Source organism: Microcebus murinus, chromosome 29 (genome assembly GCF_040939455.1).
Source record: "Microcebus murinus isolate Inina chromosome 29, M.murinus_Inina_mat1.0, whole genome shotgun sequence".
Lineage (NCBI taxonomy): Eukaryota > Metazoa > Chordata > Mammalia > Primates > Cheirogaleidae > Microcebus > Microcebus murinus.
The window spans coordinates 10,976,342-11,002,775 of record NC_134132.1 but is presented as its reverse complement, the minus strand read 5'-3'; the positions used below and the strand labels follow the sequence as shown (position 1 = coordinate 11,002,775).

Below are 26,434 nucleotides of genomic sequence, written 5' to 3'. Positions count from 1 at the left end.
TCCTTTGATTTTACAAACAGAACATGTTTTTGGCCATCATCAACGATACTTACTCTGAAGTGAAATCTGATTTGGCTCAGCAGAAAGCCGAAATGGAGATCTCAGATCTTGTCAAAAAGGTAGGAGGATGCTTCCTTCTCAGAATTGTCTTGTTTCCTCCATAAAATGAATATTGTTTCAGCCAGGTTTCCAAATCAACACTGATCCATTGACATTGTTTAAAATAAAGGGTAGGATCGCAATATTTCAGGGATGATTTCAATGTTCCCTGTCTTCGAGGCTTAATGGCCATACTGCTAGCTTGCACCTCAATTTCGGAATCCTTTTATGCCCTGGGATTAAATTCTTAATAATCTTCTGGCTCTTTAAGAGCTGAGCTGCTGTTTTTTTATCACCTTTATTTGTTTTGGCATCTCCACTAGAAATCCTCAGTTCAAAATAAACTGGAAGGGAAGATTCTAGAAAGGTATTTCCAGCTTTTCTATCTCAATGACTGTTATAAAAAAAAAAGAAAAGGAAACGTCTTAGAGGAAAATACTTAGTAGCTCACCCATTACCCTTGACCTTCAGGGCAGTTTTTAAATAGTCAAAGGAAATAGGTTCATCCAGGGATTTAGGCCATAGCATGGGGGCCTGAGAACTTTTACTTTGGAACCTTCTCAGGAAGTATTTATTAAATAGAAGGGCAGGACAGGAAAGTTGGGTACCTTTGTTCTTCTCAATACGACTTCTTTATTTGGTTTAAAGTATAAAAGTTGCATAACGACAAATAACTGCATTTAAAGTACATGGCTTGGCCGGGCGTGGTGGCTCACACCTGTAATCCTAGCAACTCTGGGAGGCCGAGGCAGGAGGATCTTGCTGAAGATCAAGAGTTCGAAACCACCCTGAGCGAGAAGAGCAAGACCCCGTCTCTACTAAAAATAGAAAGAAATTAAAACTAAAAATATATAGAAAAACATCATCTGAGCATGGTGGCGCATGCCTGTAGTCCCAGCTACTCGGGAGGCTGAGGCAGGAGGATCGCTTGAGCCCAGGAGTTGGAGGTTGCTGTGAGCTAGGCTGATGCCACAGCACTCTAGCCCGGGCAACACAGCAAGACTTTGTCTCAAAAAAATAAATAAATAAAGTACACAGCTTGTTTGCTAACATCATTTTGCTAAAATATAGCGGCTGCTTGACTGTGATGTGTGTTTGTGGTTTTTTTTTATTGGTTCAAGCCTTAGGACTGTGTTGTCTGGGAGTCTTGGTGTAATATAAAACTTCAACAAAGTTTCCTGTTAAAACAAAGTTCCCCAGATGGGACCTAAAATTCATGTTACCCTGAAATATGCATCATAGTAGTTGGTTACATTTTAGCAAATCTCTTAAGTGCATACAAACACTTGCATAATTCTGATGAATACAACTTTCAGTTACTGCGATTTTGTTAAATAACACCAAACCCCCCAAAACATGTTGCATAAAGTAAAAACTCCACTGCCAGCTCTTCAGTCTACAAATCATTACCCTAGTAACAGGTGGGCATCACGCTTGGCCAGTCGTGACGCTGCCACAATCTGCAGCTGACTGGTCACCAAACATCTGCTATTCAGTTCACGATCAAACCATGCAGTGTTGCTTCCTTGTCTCCCAAGGAATAAACCCACGTGGTGCATGATTTCAAAAGAGAATAGGCCAGCAAAGATGAAAGTACAGCTAATAGGCAGGGGGATTGCTCGAGGCCAGGAGTTCGAGACCAGCCTGAGCAAGAGCAAGACCCCATCTCTACTAAAAATAGAAAAATCAGGCCAGGCACCGTGGCTCACGCCTGTAATCGTAGCATTCTGGGAGGCCGAGGTGGGAGGATCGCACAAAGTCAGGAGACCAGCCTGAGCAAGAGTGAGACCCCGTCTCTACTAAAAATATAGAAAGAAATTAGCCGGACAACTAAAAATATATAGAAAAAATTAGCCAGGCATGGTGGCGCATGCCTGTAGTCCCAGCTACTTGGTTGGGGACTGAGGCTGAGGCAGAAGGCTTGCTTGAGCCCAGGGAGGCTGAGGCAGGAGGATCGCTTGAGCCCAGGAGATTGAGGTTGCTGTGAGCTAGGCTGATGCCATGGCACTCACTCTAGCCTGGGCAACAGAGTGAGACTCTGTCTCAAAAAAAAAAAAGAGAATAGGCCAGCAAAGATGAAAGTACAGCTAAGAGGCAGGGGGATTTTGCTTGAGGCCAGAAGTTCGAGACCAGCCTGAGCAAGAGCAAGACCCCATCTCTACAAAAAAAATAGAGAAATCAACCTGGCATGGTGCTGTGAGCTTGTAGTCCCAGCTACTCAGGAGGCTGAGGCAGGAGGATCGCTTGAGCCCAGGAGTTTGAGGCTGCAGTGAGCTATGATGATGTCACTGCAGTCTAGCTTGGTGACAGAGAGAGACTCTGTCTTAAAAAAAAAAAAAAAAAGAAAAAAAAAAGAAATTTTAGCCAATAAATGAAAAGAAAAAATGATAGCACTGAAAGTAAAATGCAAAACAAGCACAATGGATTTCCAGAAGCATGGAGTATAGACACGGCATCCAGAAAAACTTAGTGAAAGCAGATTTGACAACAGAAATGAGGAAGGAGGCTGTGATGAGAAGGCTGAAGATGTCTCAGAGGAAATGATACCAGGAAAAACCTTCACATGAAAGGATCTCTTAGTAGAGATATTTTGCAATAATGAAAGTGCAAAAGAAAAAGATGTTGGAAGTGAATCCATGTTAAGAATGGGATGACGGTGCAGAAAAGACATTTCACTGAATATTGTGAGGTGCATGGTGCAGTAGCACAAAATGAGAAGAGGGCAAGCGCTGTTAAAACCACTCTGCACAGCACCTGATGATGGGTAAAAAAAACAGAAAGAAAAGAAACACATTAAAAATTAAGTTAAAGTAAAAATTAAATTTTAATTAAAGTAAAAATTAAATTATATATAAAAACACACTCTGGATTTGTTGCTTACAGAGAAATAAAATACTTTATTTTTCAATGTGTCTAATGTTTTTAATTCCAGTGTACTAAAGAAATAATGCATTTTATTTTTTTATTTCCTTATAAATTTATGTAAAAAAAAGCAAGGGAGTTTTTAATATTTCGACAAAAAATTTCAAAGGTGACAAAACTATTCTTCCTATTTAACTATTCAGTTCAATTTCAACTTGTATACTCTTTTTTCTTTTTCTTTTTTTTTTTTTTGAGACAGAGTCTCACTCTGTTGCCCGGGCTAGAGTGCCGTGGCGTCAGCCTCGCTCACAGCAACCTCCAACTCCTGGGCTCAAGCGATCCCCCTGCCTCAGTCTCCCCAGTAGCTGGGACTACAGGCATGCGCCACCATGCCCGGCTAACTTTTTCTATATATATTTTTAGTTGGCCAATTAATTTCTTTCTATTTTTTTTTTTTTAGTAGAGACAGGGTCTTGCTCTTGGTTCAGGCTGGTTTCGAACTCCTGACCTCGAGCAATCCTCCCACCTCGGCCTCCCAGAGAGCTAGGATGACAGGCATGAGCCACCACGCCCGGCCTCAACTTGCATACTCTTAACAGTGTTGTATTATTATGCAAAGCAACAGCTGCCTGAAGTTTGATGGTCAAAATTCCTCATCTGCATTTTACTGGGATTTTTTTTTACACACTTAACATATATAAGAATATTACTGACTATGAGATAATTACATGACTCAGGTTTCTTGGTATGCTTAAGTACTATTGCGTATTCCTGTGTATTCTGAGGCAGACAGCTATGGACTATGTAGTGGCTTTTGTGTCTGTCACCTAAACTTGAGTACATATACAAATAAAAGGCCCTTTAGGCCGGGCGCAGTGGCTCACGCCTGTAATCCTAGCACTCTGGGAGGCCAAGGCGGCTGGATTGCTCAAGGTCAGGAGTTCAAAACCAGCCTGAGCAAGAGCGAGACCCCGTCTCTACTATAAATAGAAAGAAATTAATTGGCCAACTAATACATATAGAAAAAATTAGCCGGGCGTGGTGGCGCATGCCTGTAGTCCCAGCTACTCGGGAGGCTGAGGCAGGAGGATCGCTTGAGCCCAGGAGTTGGAGGTTGCTGTGAGTGAGGCTGACGCCATGGCACTCACTCTAGCCTGGACAACAAAGTGAGACTCTGTCTCAAAAAAAAAAAAAAAAAAGGCCCTTTAGTTCTTCTTGATTTATTGAAAGACCCTGACATTGTCCATATAACTATTCCACAAGAGTTCTATGGAAGACTGGATATATTCATTATTCATTCATTCAACATAACTTGTTGAGAGTCCAATTGACACCAGGCACTGGGTTTATAGTAGCTACTACTACTATAAAATGCAAAGGGAGAATAAACTAAACCAAGCCCCCTTTTTTGTTTTGTTTTTCCTGCTAGGGCTACCATAAAGCTTTGGTCAAACTAAAACTGAAAAAAGACTCCGTGGATGACATCTCAGAGAGTCTGAAGCAAGGAGGAGGCAAGTTAAACTTCGATGAACTGCGACAAGATCTCAAAGGGTAAGAATGACACTTGCTGAGGGCCTGGGAAATTCGCACTCGGTGCATGGTTTTCAGACTCGGGTGTCTTTCAGGATTATGTTGCACGAAAAGGACTGGCTCCCACTCAGCGGTTCCTCTTGTCCTCCTCCAATTTTGATGTCTCTGGTGTTTGCAGTGGACCACGCACAAAAATAATTTCATTGTCTGTATCCTCTCAATAATTTCAGGAAGGGCCACACCGATGCAGAGATTGAGGCAATATTCACCAAGTATGACCAGGATGGAGATCAAGAACTGACTGAGCACGAGCACCAGCAGATGAGAGACGATTTGGAAAAAGAGAGGGTGGGTCTAGTTTAGGGGACCATGGTGTCATTCAGTACCCACAATGCATCGGGATTATGCAAAATAGAAGAAGTGGAGTGCCATTGAGTGTCTCCCTGCACCCCCCCATCTCAATCAGTTTACCTATTAGTTCCTTGCCTATTCCACCAGGGATATATAGCACAATTATATATATAAAAATGCATTTTTAGCACAATTATATATATTAATGCACAATTATATATATAAAAATGGATTAAGTTGGCACGATGTAAAAAAGTCACAGTGAAAAGAGATGCAAAACGAAAGCCATTAAAATAATCGATTGTGGATGAAGCTAAAAAAATGCATTCATTTTTTAGCACAATTATATATATTAAAGCACAATTATATATATATAGCACAAGGATATATAGCACAATTATATATATTAAAATGGATTAAGTTGGCACGATGTAAAAAAGTCACAGTGAAAAGAGATGCAAAACGAAAGGCATTAAAATAATCGATTATGGATGAAGCTCAAAAATGCATTCATTTTTTAGCACAATTATATATATTAAAGCACAATTATATATATATAGCACAATTATATATATTAAAATGGATTAAGTTGGCACAATGTAAAAAAGTCACAGTGAAAAGAGATGCAAAACGAAAGCCATTAAAATAATCGATTATGGATGAAGCTAAAAAAATGCATTCATTTTTTAGCACAATTATATATATTAAAGCACAATTATATATATATAGCACAAGGATATATAGCACAATTATATATATTAAAATGGATTAAGTTGGCACGATGTAAAAAAGTCACAGTGAAAAGAGATGCAAAACGAAAGGCATTAAAATAATCGATTATGGATGAAGCTCAAAAATGCATCCCATAGAAGCTACCTGTGCTTATTAAGATTGGCCTCCAAATTTGGCCTTAAAGCTTTCCTGTAATCAAGTTGAACAGATAAGCCTGAGCAGTTGCCAAGTTGACAAAGTCCGTAAGAGAAAGGAGAAAAAATATATATATATACTTATCAAGAGGTACAGAATTATTCTGGTTAGCTAGTTAAGTTATTAGCATGTGTAGTAAAATAAAACTAACAGGAGGAAAAGTCTAGAACAGTGGTTTCTAAATGCTGCTCCGCAAAACAGTGCCAGTAGGTGACATGTCACCAAGTTATAGTGACATGTAAACACAGAGAATAACAAACATTTTCACAAGGCTGTATTTAGTCAGAATTCTTATTCTGAGGTTATGTCTTCCTACTTTGGAGCTATTGAATGTTTTATCTTTTATAAAAGAAAGGTCGGCCGGGCGCGGTGGCTCACTCCTGTAATCCTAGCACTCTGGGAGGCCGAGGCGGGCGGATTGCTCGAGGTCAGGAGTTCAAAACCAGCCTGAGTGAGACCCCGTCTCTACCATAAAAATAGAAAGAAATTAATTGGCCAACTAATGTATATAATATAAAAATCAGCCAGGCATGGTGGCGCATGCCTGTAGTCCTAGCTACTCGGGAGGCTGAGGCAGGAGGATCGCTTGAGCCCAGGAGTTTGAGGTTGCTGTGAGCTGGGCTGACACCACGGCACTCACTCTAGCCTAGGCAAGAAAGTGAGACTCTGTCTCAAAAAAAAAAAAAGAAAGGTGACACAGGTTGATCATTCTTAACTCAAAAGTTTTCAAAATACTCCAAAATCTAAAACTTTTCTTTTTCTCTCTTTTTTTTTTTTTGTTGTTGTTGGGTTATTTTCTTTTTCTTTTATTATTTTTTAATTATTTTTTATATATTTTTTTATTATTTTTATTATTTTATTTATTTAGTGGAACTAAAACTTTTTGAGCACCAAAATAACACTCGTAGGTCATGCTCAAAAAGAAATGCTCACTGGAGCAGTTCGGAGTTTGGATTTTCAGATTAAAGGTGTTAAACTGGTAACTATAATGAAAATATTTTTTTTTTTTTAAATCTAAAACACCTCTGGTCCCAAGCATTTCAAATAAGGGCTACTCAACTCATATACGTCTTCATTTACTTTTTTCGCTGCTTTATTGTGTTTTTTTTGTTTGGTTGTTTTTTTGTTTGGTTTTTTTTGTTTGGTTTTTTTTTTCAGCATATTATGGGGGTACAGATTTTAAGGTTTCAATAAATGCCCATTTCCCCCCCCTCCCCCCACAAGTCTGAGTCTCCAGCTTGTTTGAGTTTTTTTGTTGTTGTTGTTTTGTTTTTTCCAGCAATCTAGATATCCAGGTACCTTTATTGTGTTTTTAAATATTCTTTTTTTTGTTCAGACAAAAAGTTAGTGGCTTCTTGCTGGTTGTTACAGTCTGTTCTGGGAATCTGCCAATCCATGAAATTGGAAAAAGGTGGGCACCCCAGTCTGGTGTTGAACCACACAGGAACCCTAAGGAAAGGCCACACGTCCACTTCCCACTTACCCAGGTTCTTGCTGAGGCTTCTGTGGGGTCCCGGGGTCCCTGCCCCTGCCCCAATGTCCCCATGTTCTCCAGGAGGACCTCGACTTGGACCACGGCTCCCTACCGCGGCCCATGAGCAGCCGGAGTTTCCCGAGAAGCTTCGATGACTCTGAGGAGGACGATGACGAGGACAGTGGGCACAGCTCCAGAAGGAGGGGCAGCGTCTCTAGTGGCGTCTCCTACGAAGAGTTCCAAGTGTAAGTCGAAACAGCTCGGCAGAATTGGGGTCCACGGGGGTCCCAGTGAGACCAAGCGTTTCCCCTCATTTCTCCCAGTTCGCTCCTTTCCGTCACTAATCATCAGTTTTGGGGTTTTTTTTTATAACTTTTATTTTTGGTTGTTTTATTTTCTTTCTCTTATATAAGATGTTCTTCGTAAGAATAGTAGCAGATCAGAGTAAAAGAAAACGTGAAAGTCTCCCATTATCCTGCCAACCAAAAATATCTCACCATGGGCCGGGCGCGGTGGCTCACACCTGTCATGCTAGCGCTTTGGGAGGCCGAGGCGGGAGGATCATTTGAGGTCAGGAGTTCGAGACCAGCCTGAGCAAGAGCGAGACCCCGTCTCTACTAAAAATAGAAACAAACTAATGACACGTAAACTAGTTGGGCCAAACTAGTTTAGTTGGCCAACTAAAAATATGTATAGAAAATATTAGTCAATGGGAACAGCTTGACTAGGCAAAAAAAAAAGAAAAAAAAAAAAAAAAAGAAAATATTAGTCAGGCATGGTGGTAGTCCCAGCTACCCGGGAGGCTGAGGCAGGAGGATCGCTTGAGCCCAGGAGTTGGAGGTTGCTGTGAGCAAGGCTGATGCCATGGCACTCACTCTAGCCTGGGCAAAAGAGTGAGACTCTGACTCAAAAAAAAAATAAACAAATTGGCAGAATTTGGGTTGACAAGAGTCCAAAAGAGACCAAGCATTTTCCCTCATTGAGAATTCACTCCTTTCCACGACTAATCATCAGTTCTTTTTTATAACTTTTATTGGTTATTTTATATTCTTTCTCTTATATAATACATTCATTATAAGAATATTAGCAAACCAAAGTAAAAGAAAACATCCAAGTCTCCCATTATCCTGCCAACCAAAACTATTAATATCTATTAATATCTATTAATCTATTAATATCTCACTATGCCTCGAACTCCTGGCCTCAAGCGATCCTCCCGCCTCAGCCTCCCCAAATGCTAGGATTACAGGCGTGAGCCACCGTGCACCGTGCTTCCTTTGGAAACTTTTCTAAAAATGCAATTTCCGAATAAAGGAAGAAGCGTGCATTTTTTAAGACTTCTGCGACAGTTGACACGCCCACCTGCGGTGCTGAGAGTTTATCTGTAAACCTTGAAACCTGCCGGGCGCTGGTGGCTCAGAACTGTCATCCTAGCACTCTGGGAGGCCGAGGCGGGAGGATCGCTCAAGGTCAGGGGTTCGAGACCAGCCTGAGCAAGAGCGAGACCCCGTCTCTACTAAAATAAAAATATAAAGAAATTAAAAAATTAATTAATTTTCTATATATAGATTGGCCAGGCATGGTGGTGCATGCCTGTAGTCCCAGCTACTGGGGAGGCTGAGGCAGGAGGATCGCTTGAGCCCAGGAGTTGGAGGTTGCTGTGAGCGAGGCTGACGCCACGGCACTCACTCTAGCCCGGGCAACAGAGTGAGACTCTGTCTCAAAATAAACAAATAAACCTTAAAACCACTCAGAAAGTGTTCCAGTTGATCCTATTGCCTAAGAAAAAGAAATCCCCTAGCATTTGTATTGGAAAAGCCACCTGGGCTGGAGAGACGGAGAGTGACCGGGGCTCTGCCCCTCTCGGTGGGCGTGTGTCCTGCAGCCTGGTGAGACGGGTGGACCGCATGGAACATTCCATCGGCAGCGTGGTGTCCAAGATCGACGCGGTGATAGTGAAGCTGGAGGTCATGGAGCAGGCCAAGCTGAAGCGCAGGGAGGTGCTGGGACGCCTGCTGGAGGGAGTGGCCGAGGTAAAGCGCTGGGGACACCACGGGGGAGGGGACGAGGCTAAAAAAAATGCTGCATGTCGGTCTCTGGGAGGCCGAGGAGGGAGGATCGCTCGAGGTCAGGAGTTCGAAACCAGCCTGAGCAAGAGCCAGACCCTGTCTCTACTAAAAATAGAGAGAAATTAATTGGCCAACTAATATATAGAGAGAAAATTAGCCGGGCATGGTGGCGCATGCCTGTAGTCCCAGCTACTCGGGAGGCTGAGGCAGGAGGATCACTTGAGGCCAGGAGTTGGAGGTTGCTGTGAGCGAGGCTGATGCCACGGCACTCACTCTAGCCTGGGCAACAGAGTGAGACTCTGTCTCAAAAAAAAAAAAAAAAAAAAAACTCCACTCACTAATGGTCCTGCCTCCTCTGGAGAACGGAATTAAGTGAAAAAATACTCCAGTGACTTTGAGAGTTGCTCTAACTTGCTGCAAATCCGCAACCTTCCCTAACTATAGACAGATTTTTTAGGCCGGGCATAGGGGTGGCTCACACCTGTAATAAATCCTAGCACTCTGGGAGGCCAAGGCGGGAGTATCACTTAAGGTCAGGAGTTCGAGACCAGCCTGAGCAAGAGCGAGACCCCCATCTCTGCTAAAAATAGAAAGAAATTTAATTGGCCAACTAAAAATATATAGAAAAAATTAGCCGGGCTCAGGGGTCTCTATTTTAGTAGAGACCCCGTCTCTACTAAAATAAAAATATAAATAAATTAATTAATTTTCTATATGTAGAAAAAATTGGCCGGCCATGGTGGCCCATGCCTGTAGTCCCAGCTACTCGGGAGGAGGCTGAGGCAGGAGGATTGCTTGAGCCCAGGAGTTGGAGGTTGCTGTGAGCGAGGCTGGCGCCACGGCACTCACTCTAGCCTGGACAACAAGGTGAGACTCTGTCTCCAAAAAGAGATTATGTGGCCCCGGATTCCCTGCTGGGGTGTCTAGGTAGAGGAGCATGTGTTGGCCCTTGTCCCCAACCCTGGATTCCCGTTCTGTTTTCAGGATGAAAGGCTGGGCCGCGACAGCGACATCCACCGGGACCAGATGGAGAGGCTGGTGCGTGGGGAGCTGGAATGCTGGGAGTCGGACGACGCGGCCTCCCAGACAAGCCAGGGGCTGGGCGTGCCCGAGGGTCCCAACGGGCCACCTCCCCCCAGAAGCTCGAGGCCGCCTTCCTCCCAGTCCACAGAAGGCCTGGAAGGCGGAAGACAACCCGGGAACCCTAACATGCATGTATGACCCACGCGTGTGCGTGTGTTAGCGTGTGTCTTCCTAACAGGTGACAGGGTGGCCGTCCCCAACCGCCGTCACAAGAACCCCATCTATACGCCCCCGCCCGCCGCAGTGGGATTCTGATCTTTGTGGCCGACTGTCAACCTTCTGCACTTTAATTTATTTCCTGTAAACTTTACCCGGGGATCAAAAGACACTTTTTTTTCCCCCCTTTTTCTCATATAAGAAATCTAAGCTGTAAACATTGAGCACGGAAAAAGACATCTTTGTAAAATATATGGAGGGGGACACCCAGAAGCTGCCACCACTGAGTATTCTTGGTTGACAGTAAAGTCGCCTTTTAAAGCTAGAAAGAGAACCACCACAGGGCTTCTGACTTTGCTCTCCAATCTCACAAATAAGTATTGTTATTTTTGCCCAGTTGGTGAAGAAGAAACTAGAAGAACATTCCTTTCTGCTCAGATATAGCTCATGAGCTGAATCCATAGCTTTTCTTTTAAGAAAGGAGATTTTTATTATGCCTACCTTCCCAGGGTAAACTTTTCTTTTTTTTTTTTTTTTTACCTTCCAACAGATCTAGTAAATTTTTCTTTTTTTAATTTTTTTATATATATTTTTTTTAGTTGTCCAATTAATTTCATTCTATTTTTAGTAGAGACTGGCGTCTCGCTCTTGCTCAGGCTGGTCTCGAACTCCTGACGTTGAGCGATCCTCCCGCCTCAGCCTCCCAGAGAGCTAGGATGACAGGCGTGAGCCACCGCGCCCGGCCCTAGTGAACTTTTCTAAATGGTGAAATGCAAAAGAACTCCAAATCAGAGAATGGGTCCGTCTGTGGTCATTATGCTATCATTTGGCTGAGTTGTTAAGATGTTATGAACTATGCTTTTTTTGTTATTTTTTTCTGTATCTAATGTCTGTGGGAATAACTGTATCACTTAATTTTTTTCATTATTTTGGCTCTAATTTGCAATGAGCTGAGTAAAACTACCAAAGATCAAGTCGAGGATAAAATGGCATCTCTAACCATAACAAGAGAATTGGCAGGAGCCCTAAGTTGTCACTAAGTTTGACTTTCTTTTTTTTTTTTTTTTTTTTTTGAGACAAGAGTCTCACTCTGTTGCCCAGGCTAGAGTGCTGTTGTGTCAGCCTCGCTCACAGCAACCTCAGACTCCTGGGCTCCAGTGATCCTCCTGCCTCAGCCTCCCAAGTAGCTGGGACTACAGGCATGCGCCACCATGCCTGGCTAATTTTTTCTATGTATTTTTAGTTATCCGGCTAATTTCTTTCTATTTTTAGTAGAGATGGGGTCTCACTCTTGCTCAGGCTGGTCTCGAACTCCTGACGTTGAGTGATCCTCCCACCTCGGCCTCCCAGAGTGCTAGGGTTACAGGTGTGAGCCACAGCGCCCTGCTTGACTTTTTCTAATAATGAGTTCAGTGTGAAGATTTCTGATACATTCTCTTTCCCATGTGGCTCCACTCATTTGCAACTAGATTTAATGTCATAACTAATCTTAATAAGACCAACTTACTACATTTTTAGTATGCACTGAAAGTTTTAATTCAGCAACCATGTTCATTTGAAGCAAAATTGTAAGAAAGTTTTGAAATTCATAGTTTGTCTTACAGTGTTTTAAGAATATAGAACTCAAGTAATCTTGAACCTTGCATGTCAGAGCTAGAATTTATAATCCAAATGGAGCTCAATTTAATAAAAAGGAGGTTTTAGCGTTGAAAGTTCATCCATTATCAAAAAGGGATGGGCTAAAGTCTAAGTTGGCAGTGGTTGGTTTCACTGGGAGAGGGTCTTGCCAAATGTTTGGGGGAAAATCTATTTCTCAATTAAAAAAAATCAAAATTTGGTTTTACAAAAGTGTTAAGTATGGTGACTTTTTGAGAGCTAATAGGTTAGCCTTTAATTCCTCTTGAAAAAAAAAACGAAGATATAAAATATAATAAATAAAAAAAAAGAGAGCTAATAGGATAAGCAGGAGAGTTGAGTTTCTTGGCTCATGGCTTCCTCTCTGTTTCTAGTTTCTTTCGAATATGCTACACAAAATCCTTTATCACTACGGGCTAGAGTTTGCATTCCAGGGACATTGACTGTATATATTTACATACGTGTACCATGTTATTACATGTAAACAAACTTCGATTTGAAGTGCAGCCTTATGTGGTATCCATGTGGGTGGACCATGTGCCATCGATCAATTATGGTCACTAGAAATTCTTTTTATCATACTTATTATGATGCTGTTTTTCATTGCACTTGCAAAACTTTGCAGAATTCTTTCTCTTTATACTCATAAATGACGTGTATTTTTCTTCCTAAGTCATGGAGAATTCCCCCCTCATCCCATCCCTGTCCCCTTCCCCTCTGAATTGGTAATCTTAAGAAGATGTTTTGTATGCAAGTCTTTCTCCACGACCAAGTATCTTATTAATGTGTAATACTGAGCTCTTAATAAAGATTTGATATAATAGCAGATGTAAGAGTTGTCTGTTTGCTAAGTAGAAACAATTGAGTGGGCCGGGCGCGGTGGCTCACACCTGTCACCCTAGCACTCTGGGAGGCCGAGGAGGGAGGATCGCTCGAGGTCAGGAGTTCGAGACCAGCCTGAGCAAGAGGGAGACCCTGTCTCTACTAAAATAAAAATATCAAGAAATTAATTAATTAAAAAATTAATTAGCCGGGCATGGTGGCTCACGCCTGTAATCCTAGCACTTTGGGAGGCCGAGGCGGGAGGATTGCTCAAGGTCAGGAGTTCGAAACCAGCCTGAGCGAGACCCCATCTCTACCAAAAATAGAAATAAATTAATTGACCAGCTAAAAAAATATATATACAAAAAATTAGCCGGGCATGATGGCGCATGCCTATAGTCCCAGCTACTCGGGAGGCTGAGGCAGGAGGATCGCTGAGCCCCGGAGATTGAGGTTGCTGTGAGCGAGGCTGACGCCACGGCACTCACTCTAGCCTGGGCAACAAACCGAGACCCTGTCTCAAAAAAATAAAATAAAAAAGAAAAAGAAACGGTTGAGTGGTTTGCCTTTTATCATGACACTAATAGTAAAGGCTTAGACTTCGAAGAAGGCTCCTTCTCGTCTTATGCCCCAAGACAACATAACTGACACATTTCTATGCTTAGTATACCAAATATGCATTTCAGGTAACTAATTAGCCTCCTTTTTTTTTTTCTGCCCAGGCTAGAGTGCCCTGGCATCAGCCTAGCTCACAGCAACCTCAAATTCCTGGGCTCAAGCGATCCTCCTGCCTCAGCCTCCTCCCAAGTAGCTGGGACTACAAGCATGCGTCACCATGCCTGACTCATTTTTTCTGCATATTTTTAGTTGGCCAATTCATTTCTTTCTATTTTTTAGTAGAGACGGGGATCTCGCTCTTGCTCAGGCTGGTCTCGAACTCCTGACCTTGAGCGATCTGCCAGCCTCAGCCTCCCAGAGTGCTAGGATGAAAGGTGTGAGCCTCCATGCCCTGCCCACTAATTAGCCTTTAAACACAAGGCAGTGACAAGGCATGGTGGCTGGTTTTCTCTTCCCTGCAGAAGGAGACCCTGAGACGAGGAGTGCGGGCGGGTGGTTTGCTTGGGAGGTGTGGGCAGTAGGGGGGGTAGCCTGGAGAGGACAGGGAAGAGGCGTCATTAAAGTGGTGTCACCCAGGCCGACAGTGCAGGCTGCTAAAGCTTAGTTCCTGCGGTGACACTCTGGAGAACAGTGTAGAACAATCTAGAACAAACCGTTCAGACTCATCCCACCCGAGGGGCTAGGCCTTGGGTTGGAAGGCCCCTCTGGGAGAACAGTAGTAGTTCCCTAGCACTTCCGGCAGACAGAGCCACCCTGGCTGGCTTCTGAGCAAGGCAGAGATGCAGACACTGGTCGCTGAGAAGGGCTGTGGCACTAATGGGAATGGCCCGGGTCCCCACAGCACGTGTGGCTCAACTCCAAGGACTCCCATTCCCTTAGAATACAGGCCAGGCACGGTGGCTCATGCCCATCATCCTAGCACTCTGGGAGGCCCAGGCGGGAGGATCGCTCAAGGTCACGAGTTCGAGACCAGCCTGAGCAAGAGCGAGACCCCCATCTCTACTAAAAAATATATATATAAACAAATTAGGACAACTAAAAATAAATAGAAAAAATGAGCCGGGCATGGTGGCCCATGCCTGTAGCCCCAGCTACTCGGGAGGAGGCTGAGGCAGTAGGATCGCTTGAGGCCAGGAGTTGGAGGTTGCTGTGAGCTAGGCTGATGCCACGGCACTCACTCTAGCCTGGGCAACAGAGTTGAGACTCTGTCTCAAAAAAAGAAAAAAAAAGAATACAATGCAAACAGTGCCCGCAGAGTTGTGCCACGTGACTGTGTGTAGACCCCCCCCATAAAACAGGGACAAGTTCGCAGCATAAGGAAAAGTCACTGGCCTGAGATTCTCATCCTCACACCGTGCTAACCCACCAGGCCACCATGCCAACACACCTGCTCCAGTTTCTCTAAACATGCCACTTCTTCACTTGTGCAATGAGAAAATGAACACGTACCTGGTCTCCCTCATGGGGTTCTGTTAACAAAATAAGAATATGTGTGTAGGAAAGCAAGTGCTTTGCAGCTGGCATTTCCATTACAAACAGAAAGAGATGGGACTGCAAACTAGCTCAACCTCTGTGGAAAGCAACATGGAGACACCTCAAAGCGATACAAGTGGATCTACCATTGGATCCAGCAATCCCACTACTGGGCATCTACCCCAAAGATCAAAAGTCACTCTATGAAAAAGACACCTGCACTCGAATGTTTATAGCAGCACAATTCACAATTGCAAAGCTGTGGAAACAACCCAAGTGCCCATCCATGCACGAGTGGATTAATAAAATGTGGTCTGTGTGCACCATGGAGCACTACTCAGCTCTAAGAAATAGCAGTGACCCAGCACCTCGTGTGTTTTCCTGGCTGGAGCTGGAGCCCATCCTACTAAGGGAAGTATCTCAAGAATTGGAAAAATAAGCACCACCTGCGTTCACCAGCAAATTGGCATTAACGGATCAGCACCTAAGTGGACACACAGGAGTGACATCTATCGGGTGTCGGGCAGGTGGGAGGGGAGGAGGGGACGGGTGTAGACAGACACGATGAGTGAGATGTGCACCGTCTAGGGGATGGGCACGCTTGAAGCTCTGACTCGAGGGGGGAGGGGGGCACAGGCAATATATGCAACCTAAACATTTGTACCCCCATAATATGATGAAATTTAAAAAAAAAAAAGCAGGGTGACTTCCGGGGCCCCCCTCTCCTGGGGCCCCAGAACCTCGTCCACGAGTGTATAATAAAGCCACGTGGTTTGCCCCCCCCAAAAAATAAAAATAATAATAATAATAATAAAGCAACACATAACAATTGATTAAATCAGCAAAAAAGAAAAGGAATTCTTGATGACTTCAAATTTAAAAGGCAAATAAAGGGGACTGATAGTGCCACATGATAATTAAAAACTTACTTAAAAGTCTTCTATAAGTTAGTGTACATATATATTTCAAAATTGGGATCATCTTGTTTGTACAGTTTTGTGCACTGCTTGTTCATGTTTTAACACAAACATGCCATGAAACCCTGCTTTTGATAAGGGCTACAGAGTGAATTTATATAATTTAGTATTTTTTTCTTATTTTATTTTTTTTGAGACAGAGTCTCGCTTTGTTGCCCAGGCTAGAGTGTCGTGGCGTCAGCCTTGCTCACAGCAACCTCAATCTCCTGGGCTCAAGTGATCCTCCTGCCTCAGCCTCCCGAGTAGCCGGGACTACAGGCATGCACCACCATGCCCGGCTAATTTTTTCTATATATATTAGTTGGCCAATTAATTTCTTTCTATTTATAGTAGAGACGGGGTCTCGCTCTTGCTCAGGCTGGTTTCGAACTCCTGACCTCCAGCGATCCGCCCACCTCGGCCTCCCAGAGTGCTAGGATTACAGGCATGAGCCACCAAGCCCAGTCTAAATTAGTATGATATATGAATATATCTGATATATGCCAATGCATATGAGTTCATCAGTTATAAATTGATAATTTATATGAATTAAGCAAAACATACTAACCTCTTCCCTGGTATTGGACATTTAGATTGTTCCAGTTTTTTCATTATGATCTATAATTCTATGACTAACATACTTAGACATAAATATTTTCTCACATATCTAGTTATTTTTTTTATGGAAAAGTATCTGCAAATGTAATGAATTGTGAAACTGTTTTCCAGAACGTTTATACCAATTCATATAGGAACCAAAATTATATGAGTACCCATCTCGTACCTGCCAATACTGCGAATTTTTACTTTCATAAAATTATCTATTTTTATCTGAATGTAAGCAAGAAAATTATGCATGAAAATGAAGAAAATTACTGAACCTCAGGTGCTGCCTCATACAAGACAGGACTTCTTAGAGCTGCTTCTAGATTTTAAAAAGAAAGAAATATCTTCAACTTTAAAAGGGATTTTTTTTTAGTGGATGTAAGTTGTAAGTCTCAAGACAGTAAAATATAGCCAACATTTATATAAAACTAGAAGGCCACCACTGATCTCTAGAAAGAAAAAGCAGCCTTTGATGGAAAAAGATTAATATTTGCCAAGTCAAGAAGTAAAAATAGCATCGATTTTACAATTCCTTATGGTTTCAGTTTTTTTCATATGAATCATCTATATTTTTTTCTCTTAGGAACTGCTGATTCAGATACTGTTGAAAAGAAATACTGTTGGGGGAAAAAAATTAGTATTTCAATATTAATTTAAATAATATTTAAATAAAATTTAAATATTTAAATATTAAATTAAATATTTAAATTATTTCACAGTATTATTTAATTATTAATTATTTTAGGATTTTAATTTAAATATTTGAATTAAATTAAACATTTAAGTATTTAAATTTAAAAATATTTAAATAGATATTTAAATAAATTTGAATAATATTTAAATAAAATTTAAATATTTAAATAATAATTAAATAATATTTAAATAAAATTTAAATATTAAATTTTAATACTGTTAGAGGGGAAAAAATCTACCCAAATATGTAATTAAAAGGACAATTAAAATTGTCCCTTATTACACAATGTAAGTAGTAAGAAGGCAAGAGCATCTCATCAAAGCAGTAGTTATCAGCCACTTGAGCTGTACTGCACCCAAAGAGATGGAAAAACTGAATATGCAGCACTGATTTCACTATGAACCTGCCAAGGTGGAGTAACCATTGGGAATATTTGGTCACCCAATAAAATGCAAGGATCATGGTTAGAGCTATCTTGAAAATATGAGCTATGTTCCATTTATAAGTAATAATAGAAAAGCTATCCAGTAGCTTGGAAAACAAACACAGATAGCTTCGAGAAATGCGATATTCATTAAGCATTAACCAGTGCTCCCAAAAAAACTCCAAATGCCCATGAACTTGAACTCTAAACAGGTATCGAATGATCATAGAGGTTGACGCTGTTAATACAAACTTTATTATTTATCTTGATCAGTCTGTTAGTTTATCAGACAAATCCGGGCACACCGTTGAACTGAACATGCAGCAGCCATTAGAAAATGTACAAGAGCTATTTGTTGTTGTCTATCTCTGAGTCCCAGACTTTGAACTTAAGAAAAAACAAACTAGAAACCCATATGAAATAAAACGTTCTAATACCGTATTTGTTTTATTCCAGTCTGTTCTTTAAATGAACAAAACACACCTGTTTCCCATTAGATCAAAGTACAAGATTTTAAATGCTTGAAAAGCAGTCCTCCGAACTTCATTTTAAGTTCAAAATCAAAATGTTTTCATCAAAGCCATTATATTAAGAAGTTCCCTATTTTATCTTGGAATTTCCTCTTTTGAATAAGACCAAACGAAATCTGTCCAAAGTGAAGTCACCCAAGCTCACAGCAACCTCCAACTCCTGGGCTCAAGCAATCCTCCTGCCTCAGCCTCCTTAGTAGCTGGGACTACAGGCATGCGCCACCATGCCTGGCTAATTTTTTCTATATATATTTTTAGTTGGCCAATTAATTTCTTTCTATTTTCAGTAGAGACGGGGTCTCGCTCTTGCTCAGGCTGGTCTCGAACTCCTGACCTTGAGTGATCCTCCCACCTCGGCCTCCCAGAGCGCTAGCATGACAGGCGTGAGCCACTGAGCCCGGACTAATTTTTTTTGTAAATTAATTTTACATTCAACACACTTATTGAACTTCCTTAATAATTCTGAGGAGGTGCTGAATTTTTGTAGATCGTCCAATTTGCGGGGACAGTAACTGTTTTGGAGAGTGGCGGTCACAGTAGACAATTATTTTGGGTCCTCTGGTGTTTTTTTTTAGAAACCAGGTCTTACTACATTGCCCCAGCTAGATTTGAACTTTTGGCCTCAATCAATTCCACCACCATGCCCAGCTGTTTCTGGCCTCAACAGAAATGAGTTTAAGGACTTAAGTTCAGATAGTTTCTTGGGGAGGGGACATTAGGAAACTAGAGTGAGAAACGGTGACACATAAAAGGAGGAAATGGCAGCACACAGACGTGTGGACAACTACTACTCCAAGAGAGAACAGGACACCTCTCACAGTTCCGTCTGAAGAACTCAAGGCTGGGGACATGTGTCCCCAACCCCGATCCCTCTCGGTGGAGGGTCCTCCATGGTTGTTAGCCCCTAAACTTTCAGGCTGCCTTTGCACATATTTTTATTTTTATTTTTTTTGAGACAGAGTCTCACTTTGTTGCCCAGGCTAGACTGAGTGCCGTGGTGTCAGCCTCGCTCACAGCAGCCTCCAACTCCTGGCCTCAAGCGATCCTCCTGCCTCAGCCTCCCCAGTAGCTGAGACTGACTACAGACATGCGCCACCATGCCCGCTCATTTTTTCTATATATTTTTTAGTTGGCCAATTAATTTCTTTCTATTTTTAGTAGAGACAGGGGTCTCGCTCTTGCTCAGGCTGGTCTCGAACTCCTGACCTTGAGCGATCCTCCCGCCTCGGCCTCCCTAGAGTGCTAGGATTACAGGCGTGAGCCACCTCGCCTGGCCAAGCCTAATGCATTAATAGAAGGAGGTTCATTTTTCCTTTTCCAGGGCAGAGCAGCAAGAGGAACAGACTATGGGTGGAAATACAAGTATTTAATAGGTACTTGGCAGGGTGTTTCCTCTCCATCAAGCAGAATGACTATGGTAGCTTCATCCCTGTTAGGACAAAGACAGCCCAAGCATTATGGGCTGGGGGTGTAGACCAAACCTGTTGCCCAAGGGGAGAAGGTGCTGGTATTTTTTTTTTTTTATGGAAATACATTTTATTTTTAACTTTCAAAACTAAAATAGTTACATTTTAAGTAAAATGTTAACAAAACGTAGTTGATGACTAGTTAACTCATACAGCATTCTTTTTTTTTTTTCTTTTTTTTTTTTTTTTTTTTCTTTTTCATGATTAGGGTATCCTTAGAACATACAGCATTCTTGAAAATACACAAAGAGGCCGGGCATGGTGGCTCACACCTGTCATCCTAGCACTCTGGGAGGCCGAGGCGGGCAGATTGCTCAAGGTCAGGAGTTCGAGGCCAGCCTGAGCAAGAGCGTAGACCCCCGTCTCTACTAAAAATAGGAAGAAATTAATTGGCCAACTAAAAATATATATAGAAAAAATTAGCTGGGCATGGTGGCGCATGCCTGTAGTCCCAGCTACTCGGGAGGCTGAGGCAGGAGGATTGCTTGAGCCCAGGAGTTGGAGGCTGCTGTGAGCGAGGCTGACGCCACGGCACTCTAGCCCGGGCAACAAAGCGAGACTCTGTCTCAAAAAAAGAAAAAAGAAAAGAAAAATACTCAAACACACTTGCGTTGCATGCTTTAGAAAACAGACTAAAGGATATTGCATTTAACAAGTTCTGGGAAGAATGCAATTCTATAACATCCATGTTTTTCATGGTACTTGAAATACTGAGTTAAAATGTCAACTTAACCTATCTCTTGGAAGAAAAAAAATAACGCAATTAAAATCATCGACTCTCTAGTGTTTAGTTCTGTCTCCACAAATAAAACCTATCGCTTTTCACAATAAGAAAGCAGAAAAAAAAAAAAAAAGAAAAAGAAAGCAGAAAATAATATACAATCAAAAGGAGATAACCTAATATTATTTATCCCATTAAGTGTGGGAGATCAATATAACAAGAATCACTGTTTTTGGTAAATTTTTTTTGCCATTTAACTTTGGCTCAGAAAATAATAATATGCAATCCATCAGTGTATACAAATTCCATTTCACATTTTTTTCCTATTTCATAATGAAGGAAAATAGGCTTAATTAAAGTTTAAGAGGAGGATTTGTGTGACAATTACTGAAAGACAATTTTTCTATTATCACAGCTCACGAAATATCCACAGGAACCTTTCAGAAAACAGGTGACTGTCCATTTCCCAAAATGGGAGATTACACAATCCCAAATACACGTGAGGGAAAAAAAAAAAAAATTAAAACATTTTTTGCCCTCACTTATTATCGCTCCCCATCCCTGAAATTTGGATTAAATCATTTTTGAAGATCACTTCTATTTTACCAATTTAACATTTAATATTAATATTTAATATTAATAAATAAAAATTATAAATAATAATATTTAATGTTTATTAATAATATTAATAATATTTAATAACAGGAAAAGCAATCTTCGTTTTTAAATAAAAATCCTAACAACCATTTTGAAACTGCATACAGGACTCTCACCATGTAAAAGAATGAATTAAATAGCAAATTCTTTTTTTTTTTTAATTTATTTTGTATTTTTTTTTTCCAGCCTCAGGTTGCAAATTCTTCTATCTCAACAATTATGCGCCATGATCAGTGAGTAAAACTTGAGGGTCTCAAATTATTTATTTTCAAGTAAAGACAACTGGTCAGCTACTGTAGTCATTCCCACATCTGAGTCACTTGATGCATCTTTTAGGTCCAAACCCCCCAAAATCTTCGTCTCCAGCTATAATAGTTTTTCCTTCTTGCACGTCTTGGGAACTGCATCATTAGCGCAAATTTTTCTCATTTTCATGTCTGGCCATGTCGTCAGATCAAAATTCCTTTCCCTGGAAGTCTGCAGATTACGCACGCTTACAACCTCTGGAATTTTGAGGCCATGACCTTCACACGCTACTGCTGCTTGCACCCCCTGGTCTGCTTGGTGGCAACAGTGTCGCCTTCCCCGCCTGTCACCGCTGCTGTTTTGCAACTCGACCTTCCTGCATCGATTTAAATCCCTTTCAGTTAATTCGCAAGCGTCTTTTTTTTGCACGTCTCACTTTTGGGGGCATCAAGATGATTTTGAAACCACTGAAGTTTTTCACCAGTAAGGTTGAGATGCAAGACCTTTTCTTTCCTTTCCTTTCTTTTTTTTTTTTTTTTTTGAGACAGAGTCTCACTCTGTGGCCCGGGCTAGAGTGAGTGCCATGGCGTCAGCCTAGCTCACAGCAACCTCAAACTCCTGGGCTCAAGCGATCCTCCTGCCTCAGCCTCCCGAGTAGCTGGGACTGCAGGCATGTGCCACCATGCCCGGCTCATTTTTTCTATATATATTTTCAGTTGGCCAATTAATTTCTTTCTATTTTTAGTAGAGACGGGGTCTCGCTCTTGCTCAGGCTGGTTTCGAACTCCTGACCTCGAGCAATCCTCCCGCCTCGGCCTCCCAGAGTTCTAGGATGACAGGCGTGAGCCACCGGGCTCGGCCACCAGGGCACCTTTGATGCACGCCCGTGGTGGGTCACTTTTGCAAACGCCGTATGCAGAAGCAGGAATGGGCATGGCGAGGGTGAAGACAAGCCCTGGAGGTGCGTGAGCTGTGATGCGTGGGGACTTTTAAGTTCTACAGTTACCCAGGAAAAGGTCCCCTGCCCCTCCTGTTGTCATCCTTCACTCACCAGGTCTGTGGCTGCAATTGATTTAGTTAGGGTCATCTGTATCTTTCTCAGCTGTAAAATGGGGATTCAAATAGCATGTACCTCCATCGGGTATGAAAACTAAGTTAGATAATGCCTGTACAGTGCCTAGAATACACCTGGTCACAGGACCCACTCAGTACAGTTAAGCTATTAGCATCACGGGGCATGAGCATCGTGCTAGCGCCAGTCGGTGGGTGACAGCCTCAGTGGGGACACTGAGTCCTGCGTCCCATGCACTGGGCCAGGGTCCAGCAAACGCCTGGGGGACTAACCCAGCCCGTGCCTGCCTCGGTAAACAACACTATATTGGGACGCAGCCAATGTTCATTTGTCCTTGTATCCCCTATGGCTGTGTTTCTGCCCCATGATGGCAAAGTAGCTGTGACACAGACCATCGTGGCCCACAAAGTCTAAAATATTTACTATCTGGCCCTTTATGGAAAGTTCACAGACCCCTACGTTCAACCACTAACTAGGGTCTGCACCCCGTAGTTAGAATGCGCAGTCCAGACACCAAGAGGGACTGGCCTCTCTCGAACCCATCCCACGAACCCATCTTTAGAATTGCTGCTTGCTGTCCCTGCAGTTTTAGGCTCTGCTGGTGGAAAGGTCCTGGATCCTCAAGAGTTGGGGGGACATGTCACCTTGGAACGCAGTGACGGCTCCACTGAATCTGACACCTGGCCACTTGCCGTGTTTCTCCCAAAATAAGACCTCCCCATCAAATAAGCCCTACAGGATGTCTAAGCATGTGCGCAATAGAAGCCCTACCCCGAAAATCAGCCCTGGCGATGGGCGTGGGTATGAAAATCAGCCCTGGTGGTGGGCGTGGCTATGAAAATCAGCCCTGGTGATGGGCATGGCTATGAAAATCAGTCCTGATGATGGGCGTGGCTATGAAAATAAGCCCTGGTGATGAGCTTGGCTATGAAAATCAGCTCTGGTGATGGGTGGGGCTATGAAAAACTAGCCCTAGTGATGGGCGTGGCTATGAAAACCAGCCCTAGTGATGGGCGTGGCTATGAAAATCAGCCCTAGTGATGGGCGTGGCTATGAAAACCAGCCCTAGTGATGGGCGTGGCTATGAAAATCAGCCCTAGTGATGGGCGTGGCTATGGAAATCAGCCCTGGTGATGGGCGTGGCTATGAAAATCAGCCCCAGTGATGGGCGTGGCTATGAAAATCAGCCCTAGTGATGGGCGTGGCTATGAAAATCAGTCCCAGTGGTGGGTGTGGCTATGAAAATCAGCCCTGGTGACGGGGCGTGGCTGCGCAGCACATCTGCACAACCCATGAGTGTCGCTGCGGAGCGGGAAAGAACACGAGCAGCCCTTCTCATCCGCCCCGTGAGAGCTCTAGTGCTCGACATGAGAGATGGGGCCGGTGGCTCTAAAGGAAACAGAGTCGCGAGACATTCGGGATGGGATTCGGGGTCTGGAGAGTGAGGATGATGTTCCAGAAGAAGACGCCTTCACTATGTTTGAATCAATGTAGATGGTTGTACCGTAGTTAAAAAAAAATAACACATCCCCTGAAAATAAGCCGTAGGGTGTCTTCTGGAGGAAAAATATAAGACCCTGTTTTATTTGGGGGGAAACACGGTAGTTGCAGTGGGCTTTCCACTCTGGTGAGACATCAGGCAAAAGAGAGTTTATAATATTGATCATCCCTGTCATTGTGGGAGGCCAGCATCTCGGCTACATAACTGGGCAGGGAATGCACAGAAGTGACTCAGTGTCCCCATGCCCCACAGCCTGATAAGGACGAGATAACCTGGGGCTCTGAGCCCTCAGGATCGAAGGTGTGGATCACTGCCCCAGGAGAGCAGCCTCGTCCTTACAATTTACGTGTGAAATAGATACAGCAATTATTACCAGCATATCCCATCATTCATCAAATCAGGTCACTAAAAATAAGGAGGCAGACCTATAACCTTAAAAATGCATATTTGCTGATGACATGTTTACTGATGGACCTATAAAATAGTTTTATTCTAACTCTATTTCAAAAATATCTTTCAGAATGTACCACGAGAAACTTGTTTGCATTATTCATGTGCATGCACAAAGAAATGGGTTATGATATGAATTTTTTTTATCGTGGATACTATTCAGAAAGTTTGCTAAATATTGCAATGATTTTTTTAGAGGTGCTCTCAAACCAATTAAATTTTTTTTTTTTTTTTGAGACAGAGTCCCACTTTGTTGCCCAGGCTAGAGTGAGTGCCGTGGCGTCAGCCTAGCTCACAGCAACCTCCAACTCCTGGGCTCAAGCGATCCTCCTGCCTCAGCCTCCCGAGTAGCTGGGACTACAGGCATGTGCCACCATGCCAAGCTAATTTTTTCTATATATATTTTTAGATGGTCAATTAATTTCTTTCTATTTTTAGTAGACACGGGGGTCTCGCTCAGGCTGGTTTCGATTCCTGACCTTGACCAATCCACCCACCTGGGCCTCCCAGAGCCAATTATCTTCTATAATCCTACTTCTCCAAAATTCTTTAGACACAGAACAGCAAGTGGTATCATAAAACACTATATAGTTCTGCCACAAAGAACCACAAAACAAAATAAATAGTATATATTTATAGTATGAGTATAAATAACAACCAACATTCATTTAATTCTTAAGTTTTATTTTATTTTAAACCAATTTGCCCCATCCATTAAAGATTAGTTCTGACATCCAAGAAAATAAACAAAACTTTAAAAAAATACATATTCTTAAGTAAATTTCTACAAACTTTTTCTTTTGTACTTTACAGGAAAAACTACACTTTTAAAAAAATGTTCCTTAAGTTTTACATGGTTAAGATGGTAAATTTTATGTCATGCGTTTCTTGCCACAACATTAAAAAAGTACATAATAGGGCAATTTTAATCCAAAAAGAGGATAAATATGATAGGGTATATTTAAGTTCTCGTTAATTTCAAAAGCAGACGTTAAAAATCTTGGCTGTTTTGTTTCTTTTGTAAAGTATATTATTTTGTGTATAAGGCATAGATATAGTTCTCTCTGCATAATGAGGAAAAGTATATACAGAGAACTGTGAGTAAAGGCACGGTTATGAAAAAAGTAGAAGTTGTAACTAAAAAACAATAAAAATTGATTATTAACTTTGATGGTCACATAATAACCAGCAAAAAAAAAAAAATGTGTTAACAGGATGATGCATTAATCAAATGTTAAACACTGTTCCTTTTTTGGTTTTTTTTTTGAGACAGAGTCTTGCTCTGTTGCCCTGAGTAAGTGCAGTAGTGTCATCGTAGCTAACTGTAACCTCAAACTCCTGAGCTTAATTGATCCTCCTGCCTCAGCCTCCCGAGTAGCTGGGACTACAGGCATGCGCCACCATGCCCGGCTAATTTTTCCTGTATATTTTTAGTTGTCCAGCCAATTTCTATCTTTAGTAGAGACCGGGTCTCGCTCTTGCTCAGGCTGGTCTCAAACTCCTGGGCTCAAGCAATCCTCCTGCCTCGGCCTCCCGAGTAGCTTGGGACTACAGGCATGCGCCACCATGCCCGGCTAATTTTTTTTTCTATATATATTAGTTGGCCAATTAATTTCTTTCTATTTATAGTAGAGACGGGGTCTCGCTCTTGCTCAGGCTGGTTTCAAACTCCTGAGCTCAAGCGATCCTCCCGCCTCGGCCTCCCAGAGTGCTAGGATGACAGGCGTGAGCCACCGCGCCCGGCCAAAAACACTGTTCTTTAAAGTTCAAAGATTAAAACATGCTGACACCATACTGACATCACAACAATATGACAGGGCACCCACTGATGAGCTAAATGAATTCTGAGATGACCAGACACGGGAGTCTACACTGCCCAGCCCACATAATTCCTATAAGAATATTGAAAAGTATTTACTTTTAAAAAAAAAGGAAACTAGATGCAATGTGATCTCCTGAACTGAATCCTGGAACAATAAAAGAATATTAGCAGAAAATTGGTGAAATCCGAG

At 42.2% G+C, this 26,434-nt stretch overlaps 1 protein-coding gene across 2 annotated transcripts in view; it reads left to right on the top strand.

Annotated features, from left to right (window-relative positions):
- The window catches only part of PKD2 (polycystin 2, transient receptor potential cation channel), a 47,814-nt gene extending 34,802 nt beyond the window's left edge, over positions 1-13,012 (top strand). Inside the window, exons 10-15 of one of the 2 annotated variants that reach the window (XM_075998748.1) lie at positions 21-119; positions 4,391-4,512; positions 4,722-4,839; positions 7,325-7,488; positions 9,129-9,276; positions 10,297-13,012. In XM_075998748.1, the coding sequence (XP_075854863.1) occupies positions 21-119; positions 4,391-4,512; positions 4,722-4,839; positions 7,325-7,488; positions 9,129-9,276; positions 10,297-10,533 (888 nt within the window). In that variant the 3' untranslated portion in view covers positions 10,534-13,012. The other variant, XM_075998749.1, reaches the window with a different exon arrangement.
- The last annotated feature ends 13,422 nt before the right edge of the window (positions 13,013-26,434 follow it).